Here is a 14558-nt window from a genome sequence, read left to right as displayed (position 1 = left end):
CCTAGTTAGAGGGGCTGGGCCCCAAAACCTATAACTAGTGAACAGGGGATAAAGGAGGAACTTGGACTAAGTTCCCAACAGTTAGTACAGTGAGCAGGGTTTGAGGAAGAACCAGCCCAGGTGTAGTTGGGAAGAATGGAGAATACCTGGACTGAGGACAACTCAGAGAAGTACTGAGCAGTGCTCCTGCTGGCTCTGACACCACTGTTTCAGCCACCCAGTTTCTGGTACTTCATTCTGGTAGCCTTAGCAAACAAATATAAGTTCATAAAGCAATGGGATTAATGTAATAAACTCCATGTAAAAATCATTCTATTCAATTACTTGATTGCAATTACACTGTGTATAATATTTAGACATGGGACAATATAAGCACTGGGCAAGGTTATTACCTCTAAACTTGTAATGATCACCCACCAGAAACCCTCTGTTATCAGATAATCAATATTAATTTATGGAGTTTGTAAATTAAATTCTTATTTTAGAGAAAGTGAGGAGATAGAAGAAGAGGCTAGGTAGAAAGGGATGGGACCATGGGGGCTAGGAAGTGGAAAGCTGCAGAAGCGGGCAGGGTATAGCCTGCTGACTATGTTCTGTTCTGAGAAAAACACAAAGTGACCTAGAACTAGACCCAACTGGGCAGGGAAAGAAGGATGCATGGGAGACATAAGCTTTAAAATGTATGGATATTACTAGGACATGCAGGTTTCAGATAACTAATCACAAGACAGTGGGGTGTATAACCAATCCCAAGGATGTTGCTAAGGCAGAATTCTTTGAAAGGGCCAATCAGAAGTAAGCAGGGCATGTATCTACCCTTAGTCAAAAAAGCACGCTCTTTTTTTCTCTCTCATTCTGGCATGCTAGGTTCCAGTGGATGTGCTCATATTCTAGCATCACCCAGCAGTTGTGGGTGATCAGGCTGATGGGGGGCGGGGCCGTTGGGGGTAAGCAGACCATCAGTGGGGATCAGTTGGAGGTGATCAGGACACTGGGGGGGCAATTTGGAGTGAGCAGGCCAGCAGGGGGGCGAATGGGGTGAGCAGGCCAGCAGGGGGGGCAGTTGGGGCAAGCAGGCTGGCAGGGGGGGCAGTTGGGGGCAAGCACACTGGCACGGGGAGCAGTTAGGGGTGAGCAGGCCAGCAGGCAGAGTCGTTAGGGGCAATCAGGCAGGCAGGCAAGCAGGTGAGTGGTTAGGAGCCAGCAGTCCTGGATTGTGAGAGGGATGTCCAACTGCCGGTTTAGGCCTAATCCCTGTAAACCAGCAGCAGGACATCCTTCGAGGGGGTCCCAGATTGGAGTGGGTGCAGGCCTGGCTGAGGGACACCCCCAACCCCGTGCATGAATTTCGTGCACCAGGACAGTAGTATAAAATAAAACATTAATTCTTATCATCTTTTTAAAAAATATATTTTAAGACTCTTCCTTTTTATTTTTTTTTTGTTGGTGTCATTACCCTGAGTAAAAGCACATATTCCCTCACACCCGAATATTACAAAACTAGAGGCCCAGCACACGAAATCATGCGAGACCCAGACTCGCTGTGCCGTCAGGACCCCAGACCCGCCCTGCGCAAGCCACAGGCCCTGCCTCCACTGCTTGAGCCATCGGCCCCGCCTCCACCCCACCAGCCCTGCCAGCCCTGCCAGCCATGCACAAGCCATGCCTCACCATGCGAGCCACAAGTCCCTGCCCGCGAGAGTTACAGCGTCGGGACCACAGGCCTTTTATGATAGATTATTTTAACTTTTCTCATTAGTTTTTAATCTCTTTCAATATCTTTTGTATTGGTCAAGGATCCTATATTAAACAGATAATACATTATTAAATGGTAATGTAATATAATTTAACTGAACAAGACAGTCTTAGGTACAATTGGTCATATTACTTTTCTCTTAATTATTTACAGAGGTTTGGGCCTGACTAGGTGACTTGTTTTATCCCAGGTCTGTTACCAGAAGCTGGTGAAAGCTGCAGTTCAAGAAAACGAGCCAGCCACCAAGAGCAGATACCATTTGTTGGAGGAACTCAGCCAGTGCTAACCCCCTGCGGTTGTACATGGAGGAGAGTGGATGAATAAATATTCTGACTTTTTCCTTCATCCACCATCTCATCTCCTGCTAATGTTTTCCATAGATTAAATCCAGCTTGAGGCCAGGTGAAAGAGCCTAGTGATATAGTCCACATTTTCAGCCTTCTAGCATGGAAAGGAGGCAAATATGGGATAGCTAGAACTCCCTCCCATTAAGATTTCCAATTTGTTTTGCATCTCACATATTTCTTATCTGCTCAAAATCCATCAATGATACCCATTTCCTAGGCGATATAGTGCAAACTATATAACCTTACTAAAACACCTGGCTTCAGGGAAAAGGGTCAGGATGCTCATGAATCCTCTGTTTTGAGAGACCTTGATATTAACAATTTTCTCAAATATCTTGCTAGAACAGTGGTTCTCAACCGTCCTAATGCCGCCACCCTTTAATACAGTTCCTCATGTTGTGGTGACCCCCAATTTCATTGTTACAAATTGAACATAATTAAAGCATAGTGATTAATCACAAAAACAATGTGTAATTATATATGTGTTTTCCGATGGTCTTAGGCGACCCCTGTGAAAGGGTCGTTCAACCCCCAAAGGGGTCGCGACCCACAGGTTGAGAACCGCTGTTCTAGAAGGATAATATAAAGCAAGATTTGTAGAGATGCTAGAATGTGAATTAAAAGAGCAGAGCATGAAAACAGAAAGGAAACAAAGAAAACCAATTAGCATTGATAAACTGAGGTGAGATTAAACAAAGACTACAAAAACAGTGCAGGCTGGGAAACGATGATAAAATTAGATGATGAAAGAAGTGGTTTCACATGGCAAGCAAAGTGGGAGTTTCATGTCAGTGGTCAGGGGGTGGGTGAATAATGGTTTCTATTTTATGAAGAGTAACAAAGCAGAGTGGGTAGGTAGGAAAGTGGCCTCAGTGTACTAATTTCCAGAGAATGACTGCTGAGCCTGTAGCTTCAGCCTCATATACTCCATCATAAATCAGTGTGCTTTATGTAAATGTAAGGCCAACAGAATTATTTCTTTGCCAGTAATTATGCATCCCCTCCAGTGTTATTTGCAGAATATTTTATTTTAAATAATTATTTCCTCTGAACCATATATAACAGGCTACAAAATGTTCCATTTAAACATGTGCCTCCAAGAACATTTCTCCTGCCTACCCTTTAATACAACCCCACTTAATGGTGACAGTGCTACAAATAAAATTTCAGGTCACCGTGTCCAAAATTCTTTTTCAGGATGAATAAAAGCATCAAGAAATGGCAGGGGCAGTAAGGATAGTCAAGATTTCCAAGTACTATTATGAAATTTTCAAAATTTATATTTTCCAGTAAATATTTCATAATCTTTCATAAAGTTCATCCACTAATGAGACTTTGAAGGGGAGGAAAAATAAAGTTCTTCCATGCAGAATAAGTTACCATGCAGAGCAGATCTGAGCTGATCCTGCCTGGGAGTCTATTAAATGAGGCTGCATTTTGAATACTCATGCTGATAAAGTGTCCAAACAATAGTCATATGTCCCTCCCTCATGCTGTAATTCATGTTGGGACATTTAAATGTGTTTAAAATAACTTTTAAAAATGAATTTAACATATGAAGACAAAATTTATAAATTATTTAGGATTCTTTATATTAAAGCCGTTATTAATAGGCTGAAGGCATCCTTTCTAATTTCTTGCCTCCTTTTGTCTGCCTTGTCACATCAAATAATGTGTTCTCTCTGTATAGATTAGCGATATTGGTTTAATACAATTCAGTCCTCTAGCTTCCCTCACATATATAGTTTTAAATTATTCATAATAAAATTCAAATAGGCTATTTGAATATTTAACACCTAAAGAATATTCCTGTTAATGAATGTGAGGATTTACAAAGCAGACATGCAAATTATAGTACATTTATTTTGAAAAATAGACTGTTCCTATAAACAGCCTCTCTCAATGACACTGCTCTCCAGTCTCTGAAGTAAAGAAAGCAACATGTATTTGGTAAAGGCATAATTCTGTTGCTTTAAAACTTTCTGGGCCTTTTTGCTAGTGAGTCCCAGACATTTGGAAATGTGTTTGCAGAGGTGACCCTCAATACTGAATATGTTATAATATTCCACATACGTGTGCATTAGGGAAGTGTTTGTGAGGCAGTCTAATGAAAACCGCAGCCTTGAAAAAGTACTTTGCCTTTGGGGAAATATACAGAAGAATATATAGAGGATATAGAAGAATAGATCCATTTACATGGATTTAGTGTCTGGTTTTCTCACATTTCTACAATTATAAATATGCTTCTAGAATAAAAACGAGGAGATTGAAACATATGATAAGCATTTTCAAATGTGTTGTAGGTAACGCCAGGAATAAGAAAGGGTAAGTGTGGGACTACGCAGAATAGTCCTCTTCTGCCCCAGCTCCCACCTCAGCCCACCCCTCAGAGATATATTAGAAAACCGCTGATTGATTAGAAGTCCTAATCTATGGATGAAATGCGGAAGAGTAGTGTGTCAAAGGCTAAGTTAGAGAGTAAACTGGACCAAAGCCAAATCTACCAATGCCCTACGCCGTGCAGTGATGGCGAACCTATGACACGCGTGTCAGAGGTGACACGCGAACTCATTTATTTGGTTGATTTTTCTTTGTTAAATGGCATTTAAATATATAAAATAAATATCAAAAATATAAGTCTTTGTTTTACTATGGTTTCAAATATCAAAAAATTTCTATATGTGACACGGCACCAGAGTTAAGTTAGGGTTTTTCAAAATGCTGACATGCTGAGCTCAAAAGGTTCGCCATCACTGCCCTACATTGTCATATTTTGAATAGATAAGGTTATTGACAGTGGCTGGAAACTCATTCTAGGGTAATAGTTAAAATTTCACTATTTAAAAATAGTATATGGAACATATATGGCATTTGCAGAATAATCTATTTAAACATGTGCACAGTTTAATGTAGCATGTCTTATTCAAGGGACACAATTAAAGACATGATTGACACTGAAATTCCAAGACTTTTTAGAAATGGCAGTTAATTTAAATTTATTTTACTGGTTCAGGGATATTTCTATAGAAACTGAATTGTATTTTGCTCCCTCCCATTAACTTTTACTGTATTGTAAACAGCAGCACATCAGCACTGTTGGCATAAAATAGCCTGTGAAGTCTACTGTTGGTAATGGACTATGAATGCTAGAATATTTTTTGAAAAGTATTAAAATGTAACATCTAACCAAGAAAGAAATGCTCTATAATATTGTAAAATTAGAGGGTGGCATTTATTAGATCTCCTCCACGTTTTTTGCTTTTTTTGTTTGTTTGTTTGGGTTTTTTTTTGTTTTGTTTTGTTTTGTTTTGCTGGGCTTCAGTAGATACTTAAATGTTCTAAACAGCCAACTGCAACAACCATTAATTTCAGAAGATATGGGTACACAACACTCCCTGTCTTTTTAAGTAAATGTTTTTCCCCCTCAGAACAAAACCCTTTAAATATGGCTTACGCTATTTCATCAGTAAGATGCTGAGTCTGGATTCATTTTCCAACGTAATGTAGACAATAACTGCATGGGTTATGATTTGGATTTTTAAATCCAAACACAGAACTTCCCCCTCACAACACACACATACTTCAATACTGACACTTACATATGAGGATCTGCAGGTCTAAGGGTATAGAAACAATTAAAGAGCCATAGTTAACATAACTGCATGGAATTTTAAACAATTTGTCCATAAAATAAAAGACGATTCAGTGATAAACTATAATTTAGAATCATGTGCAACCATTAATCTTCAAAGAAATTAGCAGTTATTAGTATATTTTTCCAGTAGGCTGGATAAAATATGTACATGACTAACTGATTTAACACTAGGTTAAGTCATTCAGTGATACAGAGTATTCCAAGAAAAAAATTACTAAAACAGATTTTAAAGCTCAAGATCAAAGATACCTTTTTCTTAGCTCACTCTTTTATTACTATTTACACAGTATTTTCAGTTATTTTTCAAGAAACTCACTACATCTAAAAGATATCTCAAGTTCAATGGCAAAAGTAACAGAGAGTAGAGAAAGCTAAATCTGAATTTATGTACTTTGATACAAGCAAACAGAATGAAATTGTGGCCTAAATAGAATTTTCTGCTATTTAATTTTCTTTTCATTAAATGGAAAATAGAATCTCTAAGTTAAGGTAGATGTGTAGAGTTATTACTGACATTTCTCTCAAGATATATTTCTAACCTATTTTATAGACATTTCATTTAGAGAAAGCAATATTTTTTGAAATGCATAAAATCAATCACAAAAAATCTTTACTGTGTCCAAATTTCAGAAATTCTGTGACATAAATCTCTAAGTAAGCTTTAAAAGGTTTGCATGGGCAGGAGATGTAGTTAATTTGGAACAGCAAACTGTAACATCCAACTGTCCCACTGAAGCCGGGTGTCTGTTTTTAAGCATCATTATTGCTTTCTTCACTCCCTCAAACAAACATCAAAAAATATTTTTTATTTGATGAGATAAGAGCTTTCTTATATAATAATTATGTTATGGTGGCTTACGTTTTTGTTTGTTTCTGTATGTTTTGTAATTTATTTATGGTCTACTACTAAAATTAATTTGATGATATTCAGGTATGGATAAGCCTTTTGGATACAATTTTGCATTTATGGGGTAACTGTTGATAGAAACTATAACAAGTGGGCAACACATTTTCATTATCTGTTTAAAAGCAAGGAGCCTGTATGGAGAATGGAAAGAATGCAGGCTTTGAAACTACTTAGGTCTTTGTTGGTACAAATTCTGATTCTCCTGATTACCAGCTATTTGACTTTGGAGAAATTACTTCATCTCTTTAAACGTATTTCCTTGTTGCAAAATGGCTTTAATGGTAATTATAGTACAGCATTCCCTGACGGAATGACTAAAATAGCATGTATTGCATCAAACAAGGTTTCTTCAACACAGTAGGCTTCTAATAAAAGTATTAGTTTATAAGAGGATGGTTTCAGTCCTGGGTCCTCAGTAGCAGACTAAGGAAATTTCTGTTGAAAGCCGAGAGAGAGAGAGAGAGAGAGAGAGAGAGAGAGAGAGAGAGAGAGAGAGAGAGAGAATAGTATGAGTACTAGCGAAGCACCTAATATAATGTAATGCTCAAGAAGATAGTTTTTCTCCTCTCATCGATATGATCAGTTCACAAGGGTTCAACAGTAAAGGATGTGAATAATTCTCGCAATACTACTCAGAGAAATGAGTATTTGGTTGGCAATTTGAGCTTCTCATCAAGGCTGAGTGAACAAGCATTTGATTATTACATACTGTATTCTCAACCTTTCTCAGGATTAAATTGAAGATAAACCAGAACACTTTTGGGTTTGGCAAAATTTCTGAGAGCTGGTGATCCGTCTAACTTAGAATTTTCATTCTAGAATTCTCCTTTGATGTCTCCTTTTCCAACACTCTTATTACTATAGATGATACAATAGGAGCTAGGGAAGTTACATATCATTTTCAGGGTGAAATAGCTATTTAGCAACAGATCCCACCCCAACCCACCTTATCCTCAGGTTCCCCAAGCTTTAAGATCCTAAAGGATTGCTTTCTCCAATATGAAAATTTCTTTTTACTTAAAAATCTGTACTCCACCAAAGGTTTATTATTTCTTATCCAAATTTGAAGCCTAAAATTCTGTGAGCAGGGTTGTGGTTTGGGAGCGGTAAGAAACCAATCCCAAGTACATAGATCCACAAGAAGAATATTATTACTTAGACTCATTGTCTTTAGAATCATTCTGTTTTTTATAAAAACATACAACAATTTTTAAACTAAACATTTAAATCTGAAGAACACTGTGAAATTTCCAAGTCTCATTGGACATATTTTATAGCTCAAGAGAAAGTGGGAGAGGACAGATCCACTCCTGTGCCATCTTTCTAAGGTAAACTATCAGGTGTTCTGAATGCTCTTTAGGAAAAGAGACAAGAGGAAGTGTTTAAACATCCTTAGAATTCCTTTTGTGCTAACCCTTTTGTTAAAATCAATGCATCGCTCATCAAAACAGAGCTTTTAAAAATAATCTCTTAGCTATGCTTATTATTTGTATTTTTTGTTCTTTAAAAAAAGTACAAATATATATGAAATTAATGTAATCAAAATAGAGTTTTTCTCCTCTCTAAGTAGATAATAATATAAATATTTCACTTGATATTTGCAACTCAACCACTAATGATTCTCTATTTCAAGTTTACAGAGCTCTCTTATTTATTCTGCTAAATACCTATTGAACATAAAACTTCATCCGCATTCCCTCAGCTGTAATCACTTCAAGTATTTTCTCCTAAAATGTTTTAGCAGCCTCTAAATTGGTTGGCCTTCCAGGGTCTTTCATTTTCCATGCTGTTGTCAAATCTAATAATAGCACTTTACCAACTAAACACCATCAATGGCTCCCTATGACCTAAAGGATAAATTCCAAATTACTTAGCATACAAGCACTGTCACAACCTGGCCCCAGTTTGCCCTTATTCATCTACTGTCATTATCTCCCTCTAATAAGACTTCCAGTCATAGCCAAATGGTGTAAACCCCATGCTATTTCAAGAAGCAATTACATCTCTACACAGGCTATTCCCTCTGTGAGAAGAATCCTTCCTACATTTCCCCATGTGGAGAGCTTGTATTATGTCTCAGACTTCTCAAAGAAACCCAGTTCCCCAAAGGCTCACCTACTGCAACCTGCATTTTTTACAATGTTTCATATACCTCTAACTCCAATCTGATTCACATCTTTACCTGAAAATCAGTTTTTCCAATTAAACTGAGGTGTTTTAAAGACAGGGACCTATACATCTGATAACTCCAGGGCTTAGCATAACTTGTAGCGCAGCGGGGGGAAAGATCAGTAAATGTTTGTTGAATGAATAAGTGAATGAGTGAATGAGTGAATGAATAGGTAGATCTTAAGAGAAGAAATCAGAGAAATTTTAAAAATAAACCAATGAAATTTTGATTTAAAATAAATGGATTCAGTTATCCAGCACCATGCATAATATGCTATGATATTAAATTATTATAATTATATTTTATAGTATTATAGAATTATTTGAGTGAAAGGCCAATAGAATAATATACACAGGCACTGAGGAGAGGTTTATGTGACTAAGATTGGAGCTTCACATTCCTATACTACCCAATTACCTAAGGTTTTGTTTTATTTTATTTTTATTTTATTTTGCAATGTAGTGTTTGGACTTGGTAGGAAAATGGGGTTAGCAAGAAAAGATGATGGAAATTCTCAAGCAAACTGCAAGTCCCATGTACCTCAAAAGTAACCTGACCTATATTTTAAGGAACAGAATTCAGAACCTTTAGATGTTCTAAGACCAGACAAATAATCCTGTATAATAAAAGGCCAGTGACCATAACGGCATAACGGCCAGAACAACCGATCGACCAGTTGCTATGAGGTACATTGACCACCTTTCTGTCCCTCCCCACAGCCCGAAGGCTCCAATCTCTGAATGGCCAATGGGGAACCACGGGGAACTGGGGTGGGTGTCAGTGGTGGGGCGGGACTAGGGACTGGCAAATGGGCGGAAGATGGCTCCAATCACAGGCTAAGTCTAGGGACCCTACCCATGTACAATTTCATGTGCTGGGCCTCTAGTAATAAAAGAATGCTTAATTTATGCAATTAATTCATGGTTTAAATCTGAACATATTTGGGGAGAAAGCTTTCTGTAATGTAAAGTGCAATACAAGTTTAATTGTTCTCTCTTATTAAAATTTGACTTATAAAAAAGGATCATAATTCTGAAATTGTTTATATAGCCTTCGTATTCACAAATTACTTATTTCAGGATTGACATATCCCATTCTTTTGATTAGCTGTGGCTCCAGTTTTAATATATAGAATAAATAAGAACAATAATACTAGTTTAGTTAAAAGAAAAGTCAGTGACCAAACTAATAGACAAGTTATTTTAACATATCTTATTTTCCTCCAAATCACATCTAGAAAACAGCAGCATTCTCTATGTCTTTATGGTGAAAATGCAAGAAGCAGAAAAAACCTATTTCTCTCTATAAATATGGAAAATAAATGGCTTTTTTCCCCATTGGATGTAGAGTTGACATAATTTAGGCTGCCTACAATTAGTAGCACATTAGTAACTACCAAGTAATTATTGGCTTTCATTCAGATGCTGGCAGATGCCTGATAAGACACTTAATGAATTTTTCATTAGTCTTCTTCTGAAAACCTTTAGGAGAAAATATTTATAAAGGCAGCAACTCTTTTACTTCCCACCCCCAATCTTTAAGCCTCAAAGCATTTTCAAAATCAAATTTTAAAATGTTAACATCAGAACTGCATATCTGTCAGCTAAATATTTCACTCATTAATAGATTGAGTACCATGTTCTCTTGCTATATATGTCCCTCTACCCAAAGTCACCACCAATTCTATAATTAAGGAACACTTCATGTACATGCATTTAATTTTGTATTAAGATTTCAAAACAGTAGTCACCTACATATCTAACATAATTTTCAAATAATGAGTAGGGGATGCAATCAATAGTTTCTAATAGACATTTTTAAATACAGTTTTGGTTACTCCAACACTAAGGTTTAAATGAAAACAGGCAAATACTTGCTGCTCTGATATCTGCCAAGAAATTATTTACATTTAATTGTACAGTAAAATTTTGGCACAAAGTAATACATTCACAACACCTAGTACTGTATATAGAGGCTAAAAATAGGTTCATGGTTATCTAAGAAAAATACTGATTGCCACAATAAAACTTGCAATAATATCATCTAGGTATGTTGCAGAACATTGCATTACTGTCTTTGCAGGATATATAACTGCTGCACACACTAAGTGTGATTTGGAGTTGTCAACATTGCTTTGGCTGTAATTAAAATCCTAAAGTGATCTCTAAATCGTTCTGCACTCCAATTGCATCCTGATGAGTTTCTTTGTATCTATAATTGGAATGCCAGCACCCAAATGTGTGACTCATTCAACTACACTTGTCAGACCTCAAGCTTCTTACCCTTAAAAAAGCACCTCTAAAAGCTGTCAGCAGGTTGAGTTAGAAGGATATAGCTGTTGAAATATTAGCTGAAAGGGACTTGGGAGAAATTATGAAATGGTGTGACTTATTAAGTTTTATTAATGAGCCAATTAATTAATTGATTTTAATTATTTATTTAGTGTTCCCATCCTTCTCAGGACACCATACATTTCCAGGCCCCACCTCTCTTCCTCACCTTTCCTGCTCCTGGACTTTTGTTCTAATGTTACTGCAGAGAAGAAAACAATCTGATAAGCTAAACCGCACCAATGTGTAGGCTTTCTTTGGGGCCTCCCTGTGAAAGTTGTACTCCAGGAGATATTTGAAGATGAAAAGGTGACAACAGGTCATTAAAGATTAATAAATACTGATTTCTTTACTTAGAAAAAAATCTCATCCTTAAAAAGCCACATACATATTTTGAGTGTTCATTTGAATTGTCTGTGGTTTCTGTCATATCCATTTCATCTTCATCTCTACCCCTTTCTTCTTTATTCTGTAATTCTCTACTACCCCTCGAAGTTCTCCCATCCTCAGCTGTCTTCTTTGAACTCTAATTCTAGTGTTAACTCCCTTATACGCTCTTCCTTCAAATATTTTATACTTACAGCTTTTAATCTACTCTGCATTACAAAATATAGAAAAAAGTATCTGCCAAATTATATTCATTCATATTTAAATTATGAACATTTCTTAATGTTATTCCAATTTGAAAGTTGTTTCCACATTAATTTTTGTTGCCATTGTTTATTAGATAACAATCAATTTAATCATGTTTTAATATAACTGATCACTTTTAAATAATATTGCTTAAGTTTCTTTGAAGAACTGTACTTTTACTTAGTGTTTTAAGAAAACTCAACCCTATTAGGATTGTAATAAAAGCCTTATGTTTACAAGCAAATATTCTTATTTAAATTCAATTAGAATTCATGTTTATGATAACTTATATTTTGTCCATTTATATATAAAAACTACTTAGAAAAGTACAATTAGAGAAAACCTAGAGTGTCAAAATTATTTTTATTCATGATTATAGAAGTTTTCAATAAATATATATGATTTCTTATTTAGCAATATTATCATAAATGAGTATGATAATTAACACTAAATTGGGAAATATATTTGATGAAAGTATATGTAATGAATATATATACACATATTTTTTTCTAAAACATTTTATGAAGTGGCAAAATACTGAATCATCTGTGCTATTGTACCAACCTTTATGTCTATGAGATCCATCCATGTTGCTAAATTCAATGTGATTCTCATCAGCCCAGTAGAGTCTATGGTTGACATAATCTATAGTTAGTGCCATAGGTCTGGAAATCCTGGTGTCTATGACAACACTCTGATTGGTTCCATCCATTCCAACACGGCCAATGTGCGGATACTCACAGCAGTCAATCCAATACAAATACCTAGGAAAGAAAGTCAATAGCCATTTTGTTTACAGACACTTAAGGAGTAAAACCTCACACACTATTTCACGTCTGTGCTCAACTATCACCAATTAATTAATTTCTCTGAACTGTAGCTTCTAAGAAGCACACGTCAAGGGAAAGTTTTCTAATGATTTTTTCATACTTTTAAATGTCCATATAATTTTAAACATGTTTTCTTTAGTATACAAACTCATGTATAATATATATTGTTAACACATGTAAATCTTCAAAATCCATCTATAATGTTAGATAGTAAAATTTTCCAGATATATGATTTTCTTTTGGTATGTCATTTATGAAAAATTCTAAATGAATTATAGAGGAGTGCATTATATTTGCTTAATTCTGCAATTGTCCAATGTGTTAGCCACTAGCTAATTTTGACTCTTCAAATTTAAATTAATTAAAGATATATAAGATTAAATGGACTGCATTGCAACTCAGTCACACCAGCACATTTCTGGGGCTTGACAACCATGTGTCTGGTGGCTCCATATCCAATAGCATAGATCTAGAGCACTTACATCATCACAGAAAGTTCTATTAGGCAGCATTGATTTAAATTATGTTACTGGAAATTCTAATATATATATATATATATATATATATATATATATATATATATATATATATATATATATACACTGTGGGCAATAAATAGTAAAATTAAGTAATATTGGTACTAAAGCTAATTGAGCTAAACATAAATATTGTACCCCATAATATACAAATAATGTATTATATTATGTGTGTGTAGATGTACAGAGATTACTTAGAAATTTCTTTCCATTTAATTAAACCATTTATTTTTATCATAGTAGAAAAAGCACTTTTGGAATATTTCCTTATCTCTATTATTCAATATTGGAGCTAGGTATAGGATCTTTAATGGGCTTTTCACCCTCCAACTCTAAAATTAAAATCTATTAACCAAATTATTTTTCCCAGACCTCATCTTTTCTTTTTGTATAATTAAAATAATATGGCATGATGTAGGGAGCGGCTCTAGGGTCAAGCCTAGGGCTGACCTGTGGCAGGGCCACACAGAAGTCCCAGCCTGGAGGGCAGAGCTCTTCTAGCATAATTAAGCCTGACCTTGTAGCCCTCCCTAATTCCTTCCTAAGTAGCTAATGGGCTGTGGGAGGTGCAGCAAGTGTTGCCAAAACAAGAACATATATATACATGTTAATCTACCCTTGTTTTAATCAGACTATAAAATAAAGCATCTGCGTGCAGGCTGGGTCTTTTGTGTCCTCATCCAAGCACTGGAGATCTACCAAGTCCCAGCTATATTCTCTTGTATGTCTTTTCTTTAATCCTTCACCACCCCTCCTCAGGTTCACCTTTAGCCATGCTGGAACAGCACAGTATGAGATTACTATCTATGGTTAAAACTGGAAAATGCAGCTTAAACTTAAAATATTTCTCATATATTCTGACATTGAAAATTGTGCTCAGTTATTTTAACCACACACTAGAAAAAAAATAAAGGTTTTCAGAAAAAAAAAACACAACATTTATCAAATACAGGGATAACATAAATAATCATTGTAAAAATATATATTTTGTATTAGTTATTTCCGAAGTATATGCATAAAAGCAAGTGATAGTGGATTATAAAGGTAATAAAAATGTTGTTCTTTTGCTAGTCAACATTTCATTGAATCCTAATTAAGCATGACAAAAAATGCAAAGCCCTGGCCGGTTTGGCTCAGTGGATAGAACATTGGCCTGCGGACTGAAGGGTCCCAGGTTCGATTCCGGTCAAGGGCATGTGCCTTGGTTGCGGGCACATCCCCAGTGGGGAGTGTGCAGGAGGCAGCTGATCAATGTTTCTCTCTCATTGATGTTTCTAGCTCTCTATCCCTCTCCCCTCCTCTCTGTAAAAAAACCAATAAAATATTTTTAAAAAATGCAAAATATATTTTTGATAAAAACTAAACAAAAGGTAGAATTGTGTGAGCAGAGATCT

The 14558-nt window shown here is 35.9% G+C and overlaps 1 protein-coding gene across 1 annotated transcript in view; it reads right to left on the bottom strand.

Moving 5' to 3' along the window:
• Positions 1-14558, bottom strand: part of LRP1B (LDL receptor related protein 1B) — a 924684-nt gene that overhangs the window by 202304 nt on the left and 707822 nt on the right. Inside the window, exon 56 of the mRNA XM_059704885.1 lies at positions 12363-12562. Coding sequence (XP_059560868.1) covers positions 12363-12562 — 200 coding nt within the window. The remainder of the gene's footprint in view (positions 1-12362; positions 12563-14558) is intronic.

The sequence above is a fragment of the Myotis daubentonii genome, chromosome 7 (assembly GCF_963259705.1).
Source record: "Myotis daubentonii chromosome 7, mMyoDau2.1, whole genome shotgun sequence".
Classification (NCBI taxonomy): domain Eukaryota; kingdom Metazoa; phylum Chordata; class Mammalia; order Chiroptera; family Vespertilionidae; genus Myotis; species Myotis daubentonii.
This window is presented reverse-complemented; position numbering and strand designations above follow the sequence as displayed.